Consider the following 19920-nt stretch of genomic DNA (forward strand, 5'->3'; position numbering starts at 1 on the left):
CCAGTCAGGACATGGCTTTGGATTACAAAGCCATAAGCATTGCTAAAGTAATTGAAAGTAACTACCTTCCATTATGCAGCTTGCTATCCTTGTGTTAAGAGTGCTTTAGGGTACATTCTGAATAGTCTCTTCAGGAAACTGTAAGCAGTCATCTTCGTATCTCACACCTATTCTTCATCCTCTCTTAATGGGCTCTAGAATCATACTAATGGTAAACTAAATGGTTTTCTGGCAAGTCTATTACTTGTGAATACATTACTGAGAAAGTCAGTATTTTATATTCCTCTCAAATATGGAGAAATGGCTTTGTCTTCAGTTCCTCACCACTATGCAACCAGAATTAACAGTTCTAATAGCCTCTGAATGAACAGTGGGATCTAGTTTTGCCTCCTTTATAGTCCAGTAGTTGTTCTAAAAGATAAAGGTCTTGTAATGACAGGACGAGAGGTAATGGGTTTAAACTGGCAGAGGGAAGATCCAAACTAGATGTTAGGAAGTTCTTTACAGTGAGGGTGGTGAGACACTGGAACAGGTTGCCCAGGGAGGTTGTGGATGCTCCTTCCCTGGAGGTGTTCAAGGCCAGGCTGGATGAGGCCTTGAGCTACCTGTTCTAGTGGGAGGTGTCCCTGCCTATGGCAGGGGGTTGGAACTGGATGATCTTTGAGGTCCTGTCCAACCTAAAGCATTCTATCATGCCCACCTGTCATTTTTTGCAACACCAAGTCACTGTCACCCTACCATTTTCCTCCTAATTTAGAAAAACTTAGGCTGGTACATTTAAGTGTCCTGGTTTTGTTGGCTTTTTTTCAAATGGCCTCCTTATGCACCTGGAGCATGACCGTTCCACACTGACTTTTAAAAGAAAAAAACAACATCAGAAGCAAATCTAAACACCAAGAATTAATTATATTCTCTGAATTACTCAATGCTTAAATCTAGTTATCTCTGTAAATCCATTTAAGGCCACTGAATAAAAGCACTTCTAAGCGTAATTGCAAGCCCTATTTAGCATGCTGGACTAACAGCACACAGTAGCCAGTTACAAGACACCAATAAAATCAAGAATAATTCAGCTTAAATTCAAAATGAGTTTATTTTCCAACCATTTTCTTCAGCACTGCCAAACCCATACTGAAATACAGCATGATAGAAGTTTAATTTATCACACCACCTACCTCAAAACTGTCTATGACTAAGGTTTCCTACATTTCCTATAATCCTTTGAAGTCCTTTAGGATTATGTCTTCCCATTTTGTGATCCCACCAAAGACAAGTCCATTATTTGCTGAGAAATCTAAGCTATCACTACCCACAAAAATAGCATTTAAACTAAAAATCCTGCAAAATACATACAAACAAAAAAAGTAGTAGTAATTTAACACTGTTTGAAAATGAAGTGATAAAAAGATCATTATCCAGGCTCTCTGTAATGCCTAAAAAGAAGAGCATTTTAAGGTAACAAAAATTACTGGTTAACATCATATTTGCTACTAGAAGCAGCACTTTCCCCCCCAAAAAACAACATTTACCTGCATATCTGTATGTGCAGAGATTAATTATGGCCACTTCAACAACATGCTATATCTGTCCAAGTTTTTCAACACCAAGTGAGCTCACATGTCTTTAATCATGCAATGCAATTCAAGGAGGAAAAAAAAAAATCAACATATGTGCTATTGAAAATTTACTCCTAAAATGCTTTTAGTTTGCTGTCTTAAATTATGGTTTAAATCCAGAAATACATGAAATTAATTCAAGCAGTGACACATGAACACAGCAGAAGTTTTGGGAGAAGTTTTATTAATGTACAATTTCATTAGCAATGTACAACAGATATTTTAACTCTCTATGTATTTTGTCTCCTTGCATTTTGGTAAATGCTTGTTCATATATATATATATATAAAACTAAATGATGGGAGCTTGTTTGCAAAGTCTGGAAATGGTGAAAATCTAAGTGCTACAGTATACTTTGTAGTGATTAAACACGTTGCCCAGAAGAGTTACCAGCCACTTCAGTCAAGTACTTCTAAAAATGTTTCTGATCCAATTCCAATGTACCTGCTCATAAATAACAATTGGTTTGCTCACATCCATTACACTGCTAAGTACAACTGTCTCCAATATAAAATACCGTTTCAATGCATTTCTCCACGTGGACAACTAGATCATCTAGTTGTGTTGACTCTTCACAAAGGCTAATCCAAATTTACAAGTAAAGTAACTTCAGAATTTATTCAGAACAATTGCTTTTCAACCAGAAGCTTTGCTTTGGACAACGCAGAAGTATATTGCAAGTGACATTCTGCAGAGGAAGCTGGAGGCTTGAGAACAACTAAGAAGGATTAAATATCAGCAATACACGCTTTTACAAGAACTCTGACCATTCTGAATGTTAACATTAAGGAGCAGATACTTCAGTTTGTGCGCCTGTCAAACAATCAAAACCTCCCCACACACACAAAAATATCCCAGATACAGAAGAGACAGTATTTCAGAGAAGGTGGTAGATGCTGGTGTGACACCGCTCAAATTGGCAACTGAAATTTGACATCCACCTGAGCTTGCTTTGCTAAGTTGACTATTTCAGAGAGCTTCACCACCTGAAAAACAGAAAATAAAGACTTAATTGCAAAACAGTCCCAACTTGAGTGAACTGGACCAATAGTTTTAAACAAAGTAAAGCCAGAAAATCATCGATGAGATCTAAAGGGGGAGGGGATTATTGCTTCTTAATCACTTCTAAATGAAAGATCATTCAAGACTTTTCTATTGGAAAACATCTCACACAGCTATGCAATGCCTGGTTCTTATTTACAGCCAAATATCTTGATACAATGCTATAGGTTTTAAAGTTTTTGTTACCATGTGCTCACTCACAAGGCATTCTCTTTATCAGGAAAATATTTATCCTCCAAGTTTTTCCTCACAAGCATTTCTAGATCTTCTTTTGACACCTGACAAAGCCCCAACTTGTCTTGCATTAATAACTCAATTCACAGCGGTTTTATTTCCTGCTTAAAATCAAATACAAAGTTGTTCTTTAGGATGAAAGATTCATAACTAAATTTCCCCACACTGCAAAATCCACCAGATGCCCTCATCATCTTTTACAGATCAAACATTTTCCATTGCTACATCTTTTCAGCATATTTTTCTTCTTTGTATTGCCTAACTTTAAAAGCAATTAATATATTAGCTAGAAAAATATTCAACAGATGATTGTAAATTAAAGCAAAAAAACCTCCAAACCCTCAACAAGCAAACAAAAACTCCAACCAAACTTTTAACATCACTGGTTGTAATCACTGCTTCAAATTCTCTTTTTTTTTTGCTCTAATCTGTCCTCATCCATTTGTTTATTCCACTCTAGGCATCATCTTGCATAAGCCTGTTTAAAGAATTACCTCTTGGCAACATAAAGAAAAAAGCCCACAAAATCTGTAGCCCTTTCAAAAGATGCTTCTATAGTAGAGCTAATTTAAGGTTACAAAACTAATTCTAACTGCATTTCCATGGCTCTGCAATTCAGCAAACTTAATGCATCTTCTCAAGCTGCTACTGAAGCTAAAGTGGATGCAACATGGCTTAACACTGCATGATGCTCCCTTATGTGCCACTAGGGAAGACTTACACTGACCTAGCCAAAGCTTGATCAGCCCAGTAGGCCTTAATACTAAACCAGAGGGCTATACTGTCCATCAAAGCAAGTGCTTCCTCCAAGCAAATCACTGCCTCAACCTCAGGAAACAAAGCAGAACAAAAAAACACATATACATATTATAAGCAAGCTGTATGAATTTCTGAATATCTAATTACCTTACAAGGCAACAGAATGATCAGCTGCATTTGGTTTTCAGCATGCACACTGAAATACAGTGGTTTATCAAACACCACTCTCCAACTACCAAGGAGAGTGACTGATCTGGTGACTTCCTTGTGCCCTTTTTGCCCTTTTTTTTTTTTAAACCTAATTTTCAACCTGCTTTTCAGAGTTAAAAATAGAAGTCTAAGCCACAGACATTTCTAGGGTATAACAGCTTCTGATTGCTTTGCTTCCCTCCTGACAGATTGGTTAGGGCTGGGTGATAGGTTGGACTGGATGATCTTGGAGGTCTCTTCCAACCTGGTTGATTCTATGATTCTATGTACTCACTAAATTGTAAAACATTTTTACTTCAGACCCTGACAATTACTGGCACTGATTTAACCTAAGCTACCTTTAGCTGACTGAATAGAGCTTTTACTTTCCAATATTCTGCAATAGATGCCATGCTCTGAAAAGAATATTCATAAGCAGTTGTCTTACCATTTTTGCAGCTTCATCCAAGTCATCACAGGCAAGAATTTTGAGGCCACTGGCCGTTATTAAAGCTTTAGCATCATCAACTCGTGTACCTTAAGAAACAGACAGAATGCCACTCTTATTTAACAGGATACTACTACCACCAGAGTATTCTCATATTGTCTAGGAAGTCTGTTCCAAAAGTAACTTAGTGAATAAATCTCAAACACAACAACTTTGGTAGTCAATAAATAACATTTCCTGCTGTAATAACTTGCTAATCCTCACCAGCAAAACTCAAGTTTTGCTTTATTTTTCTGTAGTCTTCAACTTACAGGCTTTGCAATATATAAGCTCAAGAATATTTGTCAGTATGGAGGGAAATATCTTTAACATGCATTGAAACACACTCACCTTGCAACCGTACCACAATAGGTATTTTTAGGTCCAAATCCTTTACTGCCATAACAATGCCTTGTGCTATCACATCGCATCGCATAATGCCACCAAAAATATTTACCAGAATAGCCAGCACCTACAGAGTCAATGACAGTGTGCACATTAAAAATGGCCAGAGGCACACCTGATAAAAGCACCACTCAGCCTTGCAGCCTGAGGAAAATTCACATTCCAGAAGTGTAGCACAAGACTGAGAAAGACAGGGAACTTTTCCATTCCAGAGAACACCATCAACAAAAGCACAGCTCTGCAAAGTCACACACAGCTAAGAGTCACTTCAGGAAAACCCTGCTGCAAAAATGCTCATCCCAGGGAACTTCCCATTGTCCTACTATCCAGCATGAGTTGCAGGCACTAGCTCTCTCACTCAATGTGTATTCTGTCTAGCTACTTGAGAGGACATTGTAAGAGGAAAGAGTTGGTATCCGTTTGATCAGAAGTTACAACAGGCCGATAATCACTAGGTTACTAGAGGTAAGATCCGGGGGAAGCACGACTTACAAGCATGCGTATGAGCGGTAGGGAAAGATGGTATGTAACAGATTCCAAAATAAAGGAAGAGCTCCATTCTCCTTCCTTTAGCCTTTTGGGATGTCCTGGCCATACATCACAGAATTCTGAAGCCCTATCAAGAGCCTAGGTAGCCAGGTTGGAGCAGCACCAGTCTTACCACCATGATGGTGCGGTTCCCGGTGGGGATGCCTATCTTAGGAAGATAAGTGCCTGCCAGCCCTGCGATCTACACATCTCAGGAGTTTTGCTGGTCAGCTGGCTAGGGCCAGTACCACCAATCAACAGGCTTCCAGGTCTTCTTTCATCTTGCATCAAGATTATGTTAGTATCTCCATTTTCTTCCCTTTTTAACTCTGTGCTTATAAAAACATGTTTTCTGGAGAACATGCACTAAAGCATCGTCTTTTAATTCACAGCCTGCTTTACCCCTGTGTATGACTTTGATATGTCAACTCTTCCCTCACCTTTTTATCAGAGGTAATAAGCTTAAAGGCTTCTGTCACTTGCTGCACTGTAGCACCACCACCAACATCAAGGAAGTTCGCTGGAGTTCCGCCGTGAAGCTTGATTATATCCATTGTGGCCATAGCTAAACCGGCACCATTGACTATATGAGAATAGAGATAACATTTAGGCATTCAGTTGAGAAATCCATTAGGTCATGTAAAATTCATTACATAGAACATACCTAAGCAACCTATGTTTCCATCCAATCCTATATAGTTGAGATCTGATTTTGCAGCATCCCTATCTCTTTCATCTTCCTGTGTCCAATCCTGCATATCAAAAATCTTCTTCTGACGATAGGCTGAATTACTGTCAAAGTTTATCTTTGCATCCATACACATCACTGAAAGAAAACAAAATCAAACCATCGTTTAACACTGGAACAAAAGCTGGAGAGTTTCTCCAGTTTACACACACAATTGAGTCCCTTTAACTCCACAAAGAGGAAGATAAAAGTACTTCCTTGGACACCAGCTTCCAAGAGTTTGATAAACCTGGGCAAATTATGATGCTGTAATAAGCATAAAATTAAGCCCTACAGAAGCTCTGTTTTGTTAGTTTGGAGCTTATTAACCTTTGTTTTCTGCTTTTAGCTGCTTGTGCATGCCAGTAAGCACAGAGAAACAATAAAAAAGACCCAAAGAAACATGAGCTGGAAGGAAATATGTCAGAATACACAAAAAGTTTCACCTAGATATAGCAGGCGACACAGAAACACCTAGAGTGTTGTTCACATCAGAACTAAGCTCGTGTCATTGCAAATGTTTGACTTATTTCTACCCCTGACTACAGCTGATATAAAAGTTTCACAGCACAAGAAACAGATGGGAAACTGTTAATTTAAGTATTTAAAAAAGAAAAAAATGCAAACCAGTAACAACAGAGTAACTATGACTCAAGTACAGATATTCTCCTCATTTCTTTTTCATGAGAGGATTTGCTATGATTATTAACCAACTGTTCTTCAACTGGATATGCTAAAAACATGATAAACATCAAGATACCACTTCAACATCTACAGTACTTCAGTACATCACACTCAATGCTGATGCCATAGTAAAGGCAGGCTATTTCTAGAAGATGCCACTATTCTTATGACCTTTACAACAAGAACTTTGAATACCCCAGATGGCTCGTGTTTTAATTAGTGAATTTTGAAAAGACCCCATTTCCAGGAATGCCTTATGCTGAGTAGCCAAAAACTCTAGAGTAGATAATGTGTTCTCTTTTGTTTGTTACGTTGTTTTGGTTATTTGTTTGGGTTTATTTTTTACATTACTTAAGGAAGCTTAAGATCCTACTTAGCATTAGGAGCACATATCTACTATGCTTAGATTCTCAAATGTATAAGCTTTATGAAATGTGTGTTTCACTACCATGTTAATGCTAAATCATCTTGCTGCGTACAGCTGAAGTTTTAACAGTGCAAAGCAACAAACTTAAGATCTCCAAAACTGTCAAGCTGCTACATAAGAATACAAAGAAGAAACGTTACCAACTCCTGATGCATCTTCCACCATAGGATTTATTTCTATCATGGTAGCATCATATTTCATAAAGAGGTTATATAATTTGATCATATTTTCAGCTGCTTCATCCACCAGATTAGGAGGAAACCCCATTTTTTGGGCAAGCTGAAAGTAAAAGATTGGTTATCAATTAACTGATGTTAGGGGTTTGATCTAGTTACCAATGGTGACTGTCCTAGTTTAGTCATTATTTCAAGTGTCAATTGAATCCACAGAGAGAGAGAACTTCTCCTTTTTTGCCAAAAAACACTCATTCTTGGGTTCAGAAAGATTATTTTACTACAAAACACTGCACTTATCCTAAAATGAACAAAAAGTCATTATCATACACCTTTATTAAGCTAAAGGACAGATGAAGCACTTCCATGCAGAGTTGGATTTACACTATCACCTGAAAAGACCTGAATGCGTGGTTCAAACATGCTTCACAACATCAAAAGGGTTTAAGACAACTCAGCAGGTGAACACATACACACTCCACAAAATTGAGAAGCAACCCTCCCATCCCCACTAATGTGTGCTTTTTCACATTAACAATTACCCTAACAGCTTGCTCCTTTTTTATGCCTTCTACTATGTCAATGGGTTCCTTAATTATCGCATCAGGATTCTCTGCAGCAACATCTTCAATATTAACACCACCCTGAGAACTGCCAATCAACACAGGACCCTGGAACAAAGAGGGGGAAAAAAGGCATAAGTTATTTTGTATCACACAGCTGAAACTTGTTAGCTGGAAATTTTTCACTTGGGCATTTTTGCTGTATGCTCCGAGGAGAATCGTTACTATCTATTCAGTACACCTATATACAATCTTTCAATGGCACTTTCCACATTTTACAAGTATAGAGCATCCAGTTCTTTTAACAAGGAACTTTCTATTGTATAGATATACTGTAGCAACAGAGCAATTAACACAGACATACAGACTTGCAATGTTGAAAGAAACTAAGTAATCCCATACATTTTATCCTTAGGAAAAAACCAGCCTTCTCATCTCCCTCTTCTCCACTCACCCCTACACAAAAGCACATCAAGTGCCAGGCACTCACATATTCCAACTTCAAGGACAAACCTACCTCTGTAGAATCTAGTGGCAAATTATTGCAAACTATTTCTGTTCAGCAAGATCACAAAGCTAAACACCTACAGCCTCCACTGAAAGCATGTCACAGAGTTCTGACAAAACAGTGCTCAATTACTCAATAGTAAAACATTAAGAAACCAGAATTGGTAACAGATTGTGGCAGAGGGTTTCTTAAAAATGCTATCTAAATCTGAACAAAAGCATCAAGGACTCTCTACCACAGAATCAAAAAACCTCCCCCAAGGGAACAGTCCTCCAGATACATTCGCTTGTATCATCTCAACCTACCTTGCCTTGGATTGGCAGTTGGTGTATTAAGGCAGCATTTCCTACCAGTGCAGGTTTCAAACACTAAACAGCCTTAAGAACTGTTGACAGTTAACTACAGGACTGTGACTCTGGTTCAGAGAACATACTCAATCATAGAATCAACCAGGTTGGAAGAGACCTCCAAGATCATCCAGGCCAACCTAGCACCCAGCCCTAGCCACTCAACCAGACCATGGCACTAAGTGCCTCAGCCAGGCTTTTCTTGAACACCTCCAGGGACGGTGCCTCCACCACCTCCCTGGGCAGCCCCATCACCCCCCTTCCAAACAGAAGCACAAATGGTGAATTATCCTACATCTAACAGCAAGATTCAACACCATGAACACTTCTGGATATTCAAATCCTGAAGAGGCAGGAAGACATTAGCATGTTATGAAAATAATTCAGAATTTCACAAAATTGACTACAGTGAACAGGTTTGCTTCAAACTTAAGTAGTCCTGACCCTCGTGGCAAATAACACCCTAGACATCAGGGTCAATTTTCACCTACAGACTTTTCCCCTCCTCTAAAGGAAGAGATCTTCAACAACATCAGAAAGGCACACTGCGTGCTATTCAACCTTCACACTTTGTTCTTTTGAAAGGCATTTCCTCATTCATAAGAATCCTAGACAAGCTATGGAGATTAGGACTGACTTATAAAGTCAGTAATAAAAACGACGGCAAATCAAAAGGCAACAATTAACACAGTTTTGCTCAATATACACTAATGAGACCTGCTTTTTAAAAGGAGAGCAAGTGAGGGAAATGTTTCTCTTTATTTAATTTGTTTAAATCAATTACAGTAAATTGTATTACTGTAAGGATGCTTGCTCATTGCACGGACAATTTCAAGACGCTAAAAGCCAGCCATCTGCAGTGTTTTAATGCCACCTCGTGGCAAATCTAGGATGCTGCAACATCTGAATCTTCCCTGCTCTGTCATAGAGTACAACAGACACTAAGTGTCCAACTCACATAATTCACCAAGACTCAACATAACTGGTATCACAGAACTTAAGAGTTTAGAAGGGATCTCCAGAGATCAAGCCTAACCTCCCTGTCAAGGCAGGATCCCCTAGGGTAGTTCACACAGGAATGCATCCAAGCAGGTTTTGAAAGTCTTCAGAGGAGACTCCACAACCTCTTTGGGCAGCCTGTGCCAGAGCTCTGTCACCCTCACTGTAAAGAAGTTTCTCCTCATACTGAGGTGAAACCTTCTATGTTCCAATTTGCAGCCATTGCTCCTTGTCTTATTGCTGCTGACCAACAAAAAGAGATTGCCTCCACCTCCTTAACACCCACCCCTCAGATATTTATAGACATTGATAAGACCTCCTCTCTGTCTTCTCTTCTCTAGACTAACCAGCCCCAGGTTTCTCAGTCTCTCAGTACTTACTCTCCTACTAGAAAGAACACTACAGGAGACAAATAAATATTGAACTCCTAGCTGTGCAACAAAAAAATAACAGAGTTAAGACTAGTTTCTTCATTTCTCCACAGAAAATTATTTCATACTCATGCCAAAGGTACTCCTTTAACTACCAAGAGCAGCATCTCTGCAAATCTCAAAGCACCTGAATAGGCCAAACTCTGGTTTTGACTAGCTTCAAAAAAATGCAGTTGCAAGTTACCTTGACTTTGTTAAAGCTACTTGGCAATTGAGCAATGTAGGCTCCACAATGGAACACTGACACAAAATACACCAACTTGTTTTGGTAACTGTGTTTGAATTGTAGCCTAAAAAAAATCCATACCCACACATGCAGAGTATATAAACAAGAGAGACTGTGGCTTTCATCTTATGGAACACTACAAAGACTGGTAGGCCTAAATTTTCTTACTAGTTCCTAAAGCATGTTGGCAGAAGCAAGCTGCCAGCACACTCAGAACTGAGTGGCACACCTGTGCACCTCTATGAACCTCTACACATTGGAATAAAATGATGTTTGATTTATCTAGAACCATTGTCTCTGCTAGGGCTGGGTGCTAGGTTGGACTGGATGATCTTGGAGGTCTCTTCCAACCTGGTTGATTCTATGATTCTTATCTTGTTCCTGACACTCTTAAATATTGTGTACATTTACATGCAGACACAAAGATGTATTTTTAAACTAAACTCTAGTATAAATAACACTAGATAAGTACAAAATAAAACCAAAAAGTAAAATGATGCCTTCATTCCACCCATTTTCCCCTCAGCCAAATGACTTTGAATATCAGTTGAGGCTCCCAATACTCATTTATTATTCCTTAGATTGATATTGCAGCATTAAGTTTTTAAAGCATTTAAACACACTAAGTCAATCATATTGCAAGAGATACTGGGATACAAAATTCATCTTACACATATTTTTGATTTTGAGAACAGTCAACAGTTGTGTCTTGGGGCTTTTTTAACTAAAAAAAAACCCAAACATCTATAACAAGTTACTTAGTTCTATTTGTAATAGTACTCACTTGAAAAGTCCTTTCCATTGTTATTGCAAAATAGTATTCTCTCCTGGGGTATCTGCGCTCACAGATAAACACCTGATTGCATATCCTGCCCTTTTCTCCGGTCTGCTTGGTAAACAGCTTCTTTCCAATCATTTTGGAGGAGATATCTTTTGCCTCTTCTGGACTAGAATAAAAGAAGCTCAGAATGTGACAAAGAATCTGCTGGAGTAACATTGAAAAAAACTCTTATCTGTTTTTTGTCATTTAAAGGTTAATTATTAAAACACTGACTTTAAGTAACAGGTTCCATTCATAATGTGAAACTTTGAAGTTTTTTCCACTTGCTTGGATAATTCAGAAACAACTTACGAAAAAACTATTTTCACTCCTCCTTTGAGGCCACCTTCAAATGTTCCTTTTCCTCTACCACCAGCTAAAACCTGTGCTTTTACCACAAGATCCTTTGAACCTAGAATGAAGAAAAAAAACACACACCAAAATTTGTCATTTGTGACCATTAAACCCAATGGTCCCAGGTAGAACAACAAAGGCTGTTTTCACTTTATCCCTTCTCCACCCCCATCCTGATTCAAAACAAATACATGAATCAAGGACTGCACTGTACCTCTCTCAGGTTATTCCAAAAGTCTCAAACCATCCACAAACCGCAGCTTTAGGCTGTTCTGTCAACAAATCTTGGTGAGTTAGTATCCAAAATTGTTGATACTTTAAGTGCTCTTTACACACCTGAACCACAAATGATTATAAAACCAGTAAGAAATGGTATCTCACAGGCTTTTAACAAGATGAAACTGTGTATCTGATGCCATATCCCAAGAGTCTCCTCAATCAAGTACAAATACCTTATAGCTGCAAACACTTTTCTCAGCAATGATATGGAACTATGACACTTACCCTAATCAACTTGCAGGTCCAGCAGAGCACTAATACATAAGCTTGAGAGCTTTGCAGAAGTCAGAGGTCTAAGCAAATTCACTATTTTTCACAGAGCTGGCAGAGTAAGCCCTTCAAATTGGCTCCACCCATCCAAAAATCCTTTACAAAAATGTTATTTTAAGTAGTGCAGACTGCATTTGGGTTTAAAATGTAAAGCATGAGAACATACTCAAAATCAACTGAATACACTGCAGACAGCAGCTAGACTGTAAGATATCAAGAGATGCCCAAATCACATATGCATGGCACTTTCCATCTTTTCTCATGCCACCTTTAGCTGAGCCACTCTGGTCAGCAGTTTATTCCAGTCAACGCTACACCACAGCAGCAGCCCTATCCAGCTTCTCATCCTCAGCTGTTCACTATCACCTCCTTTCTTGCGCTAGTATAAACACTTAGGCAGTCATGCTTTGAAACAGGTCAGAAGGGCTTCACTGAAAGCAAAAGTTAATCCAGCAGACGCTACTTTTGCAAGTCTGTGTGCTGCATGACAAGCACATGCACAGGGGCACTGGAGTGAGCAGGACAGAAAGCAGTTCTACTTTCAGCAGCAGTTATAAACCTTGAAGCTTTAAAACAGGTCAGTAGAACAAAATAAACCATTCGTTCAGCTAACAGGTCTGGCAAGCAAGCTACAGGCCAAAGCACAGAACAAGCATTTGTCAAGGGCTGCATTTCCATATTAATGGTGGTTATCACTAAAAGCATATATAAACACCCTGAAAAGAATCAGGAAACGTTTAGGAAATCAGAAGTAGATACCAATGAGCACAGCACTAACAGGCTTCAGCTTCTACAATGGTTTATTAACTAGAGAGTGCAAAACTAATACAGCCAGGAAACATCTTGATCTTCATTTCTAGAAATACTGACATGTATTAGAAGGAGTAATTTCTGATTCCATAACCTAGGCTTTCAAACTGGAAGAAAGGTCTCTATCTCCTTGCATGCATACATTGGTCTATGTAAAATGCAATCTTATGGTAAGCTTAAGAGATAAGAAGATTTATTGTTCTATTTCATCTCTGAAGTTTTCTGAGCAAGATTGGAGCAGAGAAGCTTTATTAACATGTTCTGCTTTACAAGTTTCCATTCTGACTTGTATCATATTGCTTCTAATTGCTTTTGTCAAACTGCCACTTCTCTATCAAATATTGACTGTAGCAGCAGTACTCTTTTCCACATATCACAGAATAACAGAGAACATCCAGTTGGAAGAGACCTCAAAGACCAACCAGGCCAACCTTTGACCTGGTTTAGGGTCAATCCTAAACCATGTCCCTAAGCACCAGCTCCACAGGCTGCTTAAACATCTCCAGGGATGACAACTTCACCATTGCCCTGGGCAGACCATTCCAACGCTTGATAACCCTCTCTGAAGAAGTATTTCTTAGCATCCATCCTGAACCTCACCTGGCACAGCTTGAAACCATTTCCTCTAGTCCTGTAGTTGTAGAGAATGATTAGCTCTCCCCTCAGCCCTATTAAACACCCTCCTGCTAACTACGCAAGCCTAATGCATTCTGACAAAACAGGCAACATTAAGAGCCATAACAGATTAAGAACAAAAGTGCCAATCAAGTCCACAACTATCACTCAACTGCAAATTTACCCTGAAAATGAGACTTTTGCCTCAGTTACTCTTTTTAGTTCCAGGAAGAATTTCTCTCCATTTATAAGGCAAACCAATTTTCATCTTGCTGCACATATATATCAACTCTAAATAATACAGGTGTATTTACTTGAAGTAGGGAAGGAAAAGATAGGCTTGTAACTAACAACATATTGTCTACAGAAGTTCCAATGCAGAGTATGCTAACCCTAACTCTGCCAACACGGGCAGAGAATCTCTGCATACAGAATATATTGTCTGTGCTTTGTTAGTAAGTAGAGAGTTTAACTTCAAAGTTACCTTTTTTTCAGCATCTGAAACTTTTGAGTGTTAGAAGAATCACTGCATGCAAATCACAATTACGACTACTGAAATAATTATGTGCCAAGAATCCTCATACTGTCACTAAAAGGATCACACCATCCCAAAAAGCTAACAAAATGTTTCACTATACACCATTTTCTACACAAATACTTCCTGACATTGAAAAACTTGATGCAGTCAACAACTCACAAGACAGGTCTGGTTTTGGCAATAGCTTAGGGTAAGCATTTAAAATTAAGTGGTCAATATTTGAACCTGCTGGCTATAACAGCTATCTGAACTAGTGAACTATCAACAACATGCTTTGATATTAGGACTGTTACAGAAGAAAAGCAAACAATGATGCAAAATGAAGCTTCAGGTTCCAAAGAAGTAGTGTTTTCCAGAATTCAAGTAAATGTTTGGTTCCTAGACTAGCACCATTGGTGATCTAGATATTGAATAGGTAAATGGGAACATAATTGGGAAAAAATACTTAATATCGAGCACTACAGCAGCAATTTCTAACATCTGAGAGATTTCTGCACAGGTTTGTCACCTTGCTGCTGCCCTGCAACATCCGAATATGAGCAGGCAAGGTGCACTGGAAGCCAATCTTATCCAGGGCTGCATCAAAAGACGCGTGGCCAGCAGGCTAAAGGAGGTGATTCTGCCCCTCTGCTCTGCTCTAGTGAGACCCCACCTACAGTCCTGTCTCCAGGTCAGATACATATAAATATACAGATTTGCTGTCTTTCAGACATTTCAGTCCTTAGCAGAAAAATTTATTTAGTACAAGGAAGACAAGGTATGGGTAAGGAAGCAACCTTTCTGGCTTCTGGACTATTTCATCTAACTTCATGACTCAAGATAAGCATCACTTCAAATTAAACCCCACTAAATGTCATCATTTATGTTCTTTAGAGAATATTTATTGTGTTCTTCTGACTTGGCTCTAGGATAAACTGCAACATTCATAGACTTCAGTTTGAGTCTACCACACAGTAGGTGCCTTGCAGGGATAACGCTCCTGGGTATAATCAAGCTTTGGCTTTGCTCATGCAACAGAGTTACACTTGTTTAGCTACAGACACAGCTAAATTATGATGAACTCTGTTAATAAGAAGGTTGTATTTATTACACACTGGGATAAAAAGTCACCCGCTTCTAACTGAAGTGAGGTATTTGCCAAAGGAAAGAAATCGAATGCCAAACTCAAGTGTACAGAGGGCAGGTTTCTGACTAAAGGTTATCAGGAGCGTGTGGATCAGCACTATGGAGACAGAGCAAGCAGTATGTCTGAATTAGCTTAGACAAACCTTTGGAAAACCAGTTTAACACATAGAAAGAAGCAAAAGATAACCTCCTATCTACGAGCAACAGCTCTTACACAACAATAACAAACAACGAGCAGGTGGTCCAGAAAAAGTGATTTTTTTTTTCCCATTTTACTAGAGATTTAGTTTGTTTGGTTTGGGTTTTCCCAAGTACATAAAAAATGAAAACTTGCTACAATAACACAGAAATCCTAAATACTAGAGCAAAGGATAATCTGTCACCATTTGGAATGAGTTCTGGAAAACATTTGAGTTTTTGAGGCACTGCTAAGATTCTTTAGCGTGTTCACCTTCAGGGAAGTTTTCCCTTCCTCCTCTTAAGTAGCACAGAAAGCTGTAGCATCAAATGCTCACTAATTTAAACAAAGTACAAGGCTGACAACTAGAAGACCTGAATTACTTTATTCTAGCTTACTACAGGATGCTAACTCATTCACTTCAGAATTTCATTTCCATGACCCCAAGAAATTGCACATGGTCACATAATCCAAATAAAAGGCATACATATGATGTTACACGGATGAGACAGAGCTATAAACCAGCAGTCAGATCTAACTGCTTTGTTATTGGACTCCTCTCTGAACAAGGAATGAAACAAAGGAATCCTGACTTGTGAGTTTCCTTGCTACCTATTAATAAGCCATAGCAAAGGTTATCTCATTTGCTACCAGCAGCTCAGCAGATACTTACGTAACCAAAGGTGTTTGTCCCATTTGTGAAGTTTAAATTGTGCTACAAGCATACCCCTAACAGTAGGTGAGAGTCTGAGTTTTAAACCATTCTAAGAAGTATTTTAACATCTTTCTTTCATAGTAATGAAGTTAAAATTTTGCATCATGTCATCTCTAATGAGAACAAGATAAAGGCAGGTAGACTACACCTGAATTTCTAGTACTTCAGATCTGAAAGTAAAGCAGCTTTTCAACTTCTTTCATTAGAAAGCAGCATAACTTGCTCTAGAAAAAAAAAAAAAGCATCTTCTTTTTCATTGCATTAAACTCAAAATGAAATTGAAATTAATTTAACAAAATCTATAACCCCAAGAATCACCATTTGCAGGTGAAAAAAAAGATTTAAGCACTTGCATATGAGAGTGGAATATGACAAGCAATCAACACTGTGTGATAAGACTATTACCTTTCTTCCAGAGGATGAAAAAAAAATTCATGCCTCAAACAGTAGAAGTTCACTTCCATATTAAATCCAAATTAAACCAAAACTTTTTACTATGACACACAGAACTCATGGCAGGCAAAACAGGAAATTAATAGCAGTGTCAAGTCCAAAACTAAAGCTCAGTCAGGCTTCTTCAGCCACAAGCCAGGAATTTAGTGTCTAGCTATAAGCCACCAAATTCAGTTGCATTCTGCCAGAACAACATGTTCACAAAAGAAATACAATTTTACTCTTTTTCTGCACCCTAAGGATAAGTATTCCCTGCATCTTCTGTTCTATATGACATCTTGGACTTCAGAGTCTCACCTACAAGCACTGAAGATCTTAGTAACATTTCCTCCAACCTTGCTTGAAAGCAAAAAGAAATCCAAGTCTTGCAAAGTAAAGTCTATTATTCAACCCAAAGAAATTTAGGCAGTTGTATTAGTCTAGGCTGACGTAACTTTTACTGGTCCTATGCCTCCTAACAGGAAAGTATCTGCAGCATTTGGGATATGGGAATCATGGTGCTTGAAACATATGTTCAGCAACTTTAATCAAAGTAGGAACAAGTCCTTCCCCACTGGAATTTCAGGGACACAGATTAGCTTCATAAACAAGTCCCAATACACAACCAAAAGCATCTTTAAAACTAAGATAAACAAACTGATTTCACTCTATGCTTGTGCACTGAGCAATCTTAAGCATTAGGAAACTCCAGATGAAGAAAATGTCAGCTCCAAAGTAAAATACTCCAATCTGAAAGAAAGATGCTTCTCAGGAAAGGCTCTCTCAAATAGAAGGTATATTCAGAACTCCAAGAAATGTCTAACCAGGAAAGACAGAAAAAGTAACTGCACCTTGTATCATATCTATACTGTATATGCTCTTTTTAATGTTATACCTATTTGTTTTGCTATTTGGTAAGCTTCATCTGGTGTCTTGGCAACTAGCCCATGTGGAACAGAAATGCCAGCCTCCTTCAACAGTCCCATGCTCAAGTACTCATGTAGAGACAGCCTCCTCTGTTGTTGTTGTTGCACTTGGAATCCATGATTACTGAGTATTCCTGGGCTTCCACCAAACACCTGAAGGAAAAGAAAATGAAAAGAATATAGAACATGACTGTGTTGTGAAAAATTGCTTCCCCTTCTTTTATGTCAGAAAAGTCTTTGTATTTATGTACCAATGCAAACACCAGAACACTTAATCCAGCACTTACTATACATTACCCTTGTGTATCAGTGATTTATGTTAGGTCTGCAATTGAGTTTTGTGAGGTTTTACTGGAGTAGCAGGAAAGAGCTGATGAAGCTATGAGTACTGATGAGGCCTGGCAGGATTAAAACACTTGAGTACCTAGTTAGTCTATATTTGTAGGGAAAAGAATCTTGAGGAATTTTGGAAGCATAAGGGAGCAGAGAGAAGCACACAGGGTAAGATGCTTCAAAAGTTTTGATAAATTGCCTGTCTGACCAACTAAGAACCAAGCCCTGAGAAGCAGGGGCAGCAGAAACTAAGCTAAAACACTTACGGTGGCTGTAGATGGTGAATTCAGTGTGCTTCAGAACACACTACTCAGACTTCACATGACCATTGTGAAACATAAAAAAGCTATGACCCATTTCAAACATCTACACTGAATCAGAAGGGTTGCCAAAAGTGCAAAATAACTTGCAACACTTCCAATGTCAAGCAAAACATAACATGTTTAATATTCAACCCAGGAAGTTCCTGTGTGGAAGAGGGTCTCAATTGCATCTGTAACTGTGATGTTCAGAACTCCAAGAATTTCTGATATGTATATTTTGTATAAAGCAATTCAGGAAGAAACTGATCTTGATTATAAAATAACCGAAAGTGGTACTACACTAGCAATGCCTCTTGGAAAAAGAGCAACTAACTACTTGTGGACTTGAAGACAAGACAGGTTTCATAATGAGAAAATTGTCAACAACAACAACAACAACAGTAAAAAATGTTTGCTGCCTCTTTCATATTTCACCATATGGGAACAAGACCTTAAATTTATACACACACAAAACTGCAAACCTACTGAATTCAGCTAGCCCACAAACACAGATTATTCACTGCAAGATTCACAGAGTCATAGAATCAACCAGGTTGGAAGAGACCTCCAAGCTCATCCAGTCCAACCTAGCACCCAGCCCTAGCCACTCAACCAGACCATGGCACTGAGTGCCTCATCCAGGCTTTGCTTGAACACCTCCAGGGATGGTGACTCCACCACCTCCCTGGGCAGCCCATTCCAATGCCAATCACTCTCTCTGACAACAACTTCCTCCTAACATCCAGCCTAGACTTCTCCCGGCACAACTTGAGACTGTGTCCCCTTGGTCTGCTCCTGGTTGCCTGGGAGAAGAGGCCAACCCCAAGCTGGCTACAACCTCCCTTCAGGTAGTAAGGTAAAAAGGATGCAAAACAAATTTAGAGACACGCAAAATGTTGCATTTATCTTTTCAGTAGGCATCACGGGCACAAAGGCCACGAAAATCGGTCTGCATTAAGAAGTTTGTAAGGGACTGGATTTGTAAGGGTTTGTTTCATTCCAAACGAAGTAGGCACGCAGGTAACACAAGAGCTGCGCTGTGGCATTTGCAGCTAGTAAATCAACAAGGCCTGTTTAAGCTCCAAAGGGTTCCCCCTGCAAGCAGGGCGCCCTTTCCTTGGCACGAAAGTGAAGTTGAGAGCTGCTGAAGGCTGTAGCTGCCGTTCCTGGCACTGACCGACCCGGGGAGGACTGTCGGTAACACGAGAGGGGAACTCCAGGCGACCTTCCTCCGTACGTGGAAGGAGAAGAAAGTCGCACAGAGAGCGACACACTCCAGACTTCCTAGCGCTTGCCAGGGGTTCTGCGCCCGAAAACAAGTCCACACCCCTTCAAAGCGTTGGCGAGAAACACCACCAGAGAGCGGGGAGATGTGAGCCGGGAAGAGCTCGCTGCCACAGCCCGATCCCCCGTACGGGCAAAGGGACGGCAGAGAGGCACACGCCGGGGTTCCCAAGCGAATCAGGGGAGAGGGGTTTGGAAAGGAAGGCAAAGGGCAGTGGCCTGGGAAGAGCTGCCACAAGCGACACCACCACCTGTGGGTGCTCAGTACGCCAAAGGTGAGCCAGGACTACCGGCCCCACCGCCGCAACCGGGCAGGACGGCGCTGGGAGCGGGACCAGGGCTCCTCCCGTTCCCGCTTCGCACGGAGAGACCGCGACCCAAGCCGACCCCGTCCGGCCCACCCGCCCCTGCACCCGGCGGCCGCTACCTTTGGCGTGGCGGTGCCCAGCGCGGCGCGGAGCCCGCTGCCCCTCAGGCCGGCCGACACCCGGCGGCAGATCATGGAGGCGGCCATGGCCGAGCCGCTCGCCCTCGGCTGGCTCCGGCACTGCGCGTGCGCCACCGCGGGCGGGGC

At 39.9% G+C, this 19920-nt stretch overlaps 1 protein-coding gene across 1 annotated transcript; it reads right to left on the minus strand.

The window, feature by feature from the left end:
* Positions 1 to 1074: 1074 nt before the first annotated feature.
* SUCLA2 (succinate-CoA ligase ADP-forming subunit beta) lies at positions 1075 to 19896 on the minus strand. Its single transcript, XM_064175548.1, has 11 exons — positions 19774 to 19896; positions 17397 to 17580; positions 11498 to 11597; positions 11150 to 11312; positions 7834 to 7962; positions 7259 to 7397; positions 5945 to 6106; positions 5721 to 5863; positions 4699 to 4819; positions 4309 to 4397; positions 1075 to 2602 (listed from the first exon to the last, which is right to left on the minus strand). The coding sequence occupies exons 1-11, from the start codon at positions 19858 to 19860 to the stop codon at positions 2528 to 2530; spliced, it is 1392 nt and encodes a 463-aa protein (XP_064031618.1). The 5' UTR covers positions 19861 to 19896; the 3' UTR covers positions 1075 to 2527.
* Positions 19897 to 19920: the final 24 nt, after the last annotated feature.

The sequence above is a fragment of the Pogoniulus pusillus genome, chromosome 3, assembly GCF_015220805.1.
Source record: "Pogoniulus pusillus isolate bPogPus1 chromosome 3, bPogPus1.pri, whole genome shotgun sequence".
NCBI classification, from domain to species: Eukaryota; Metazoa; Chordata; class Aves; order Piciformes; family Lybiidae; genus Pogoniulus; species Pogoniulus pusillus.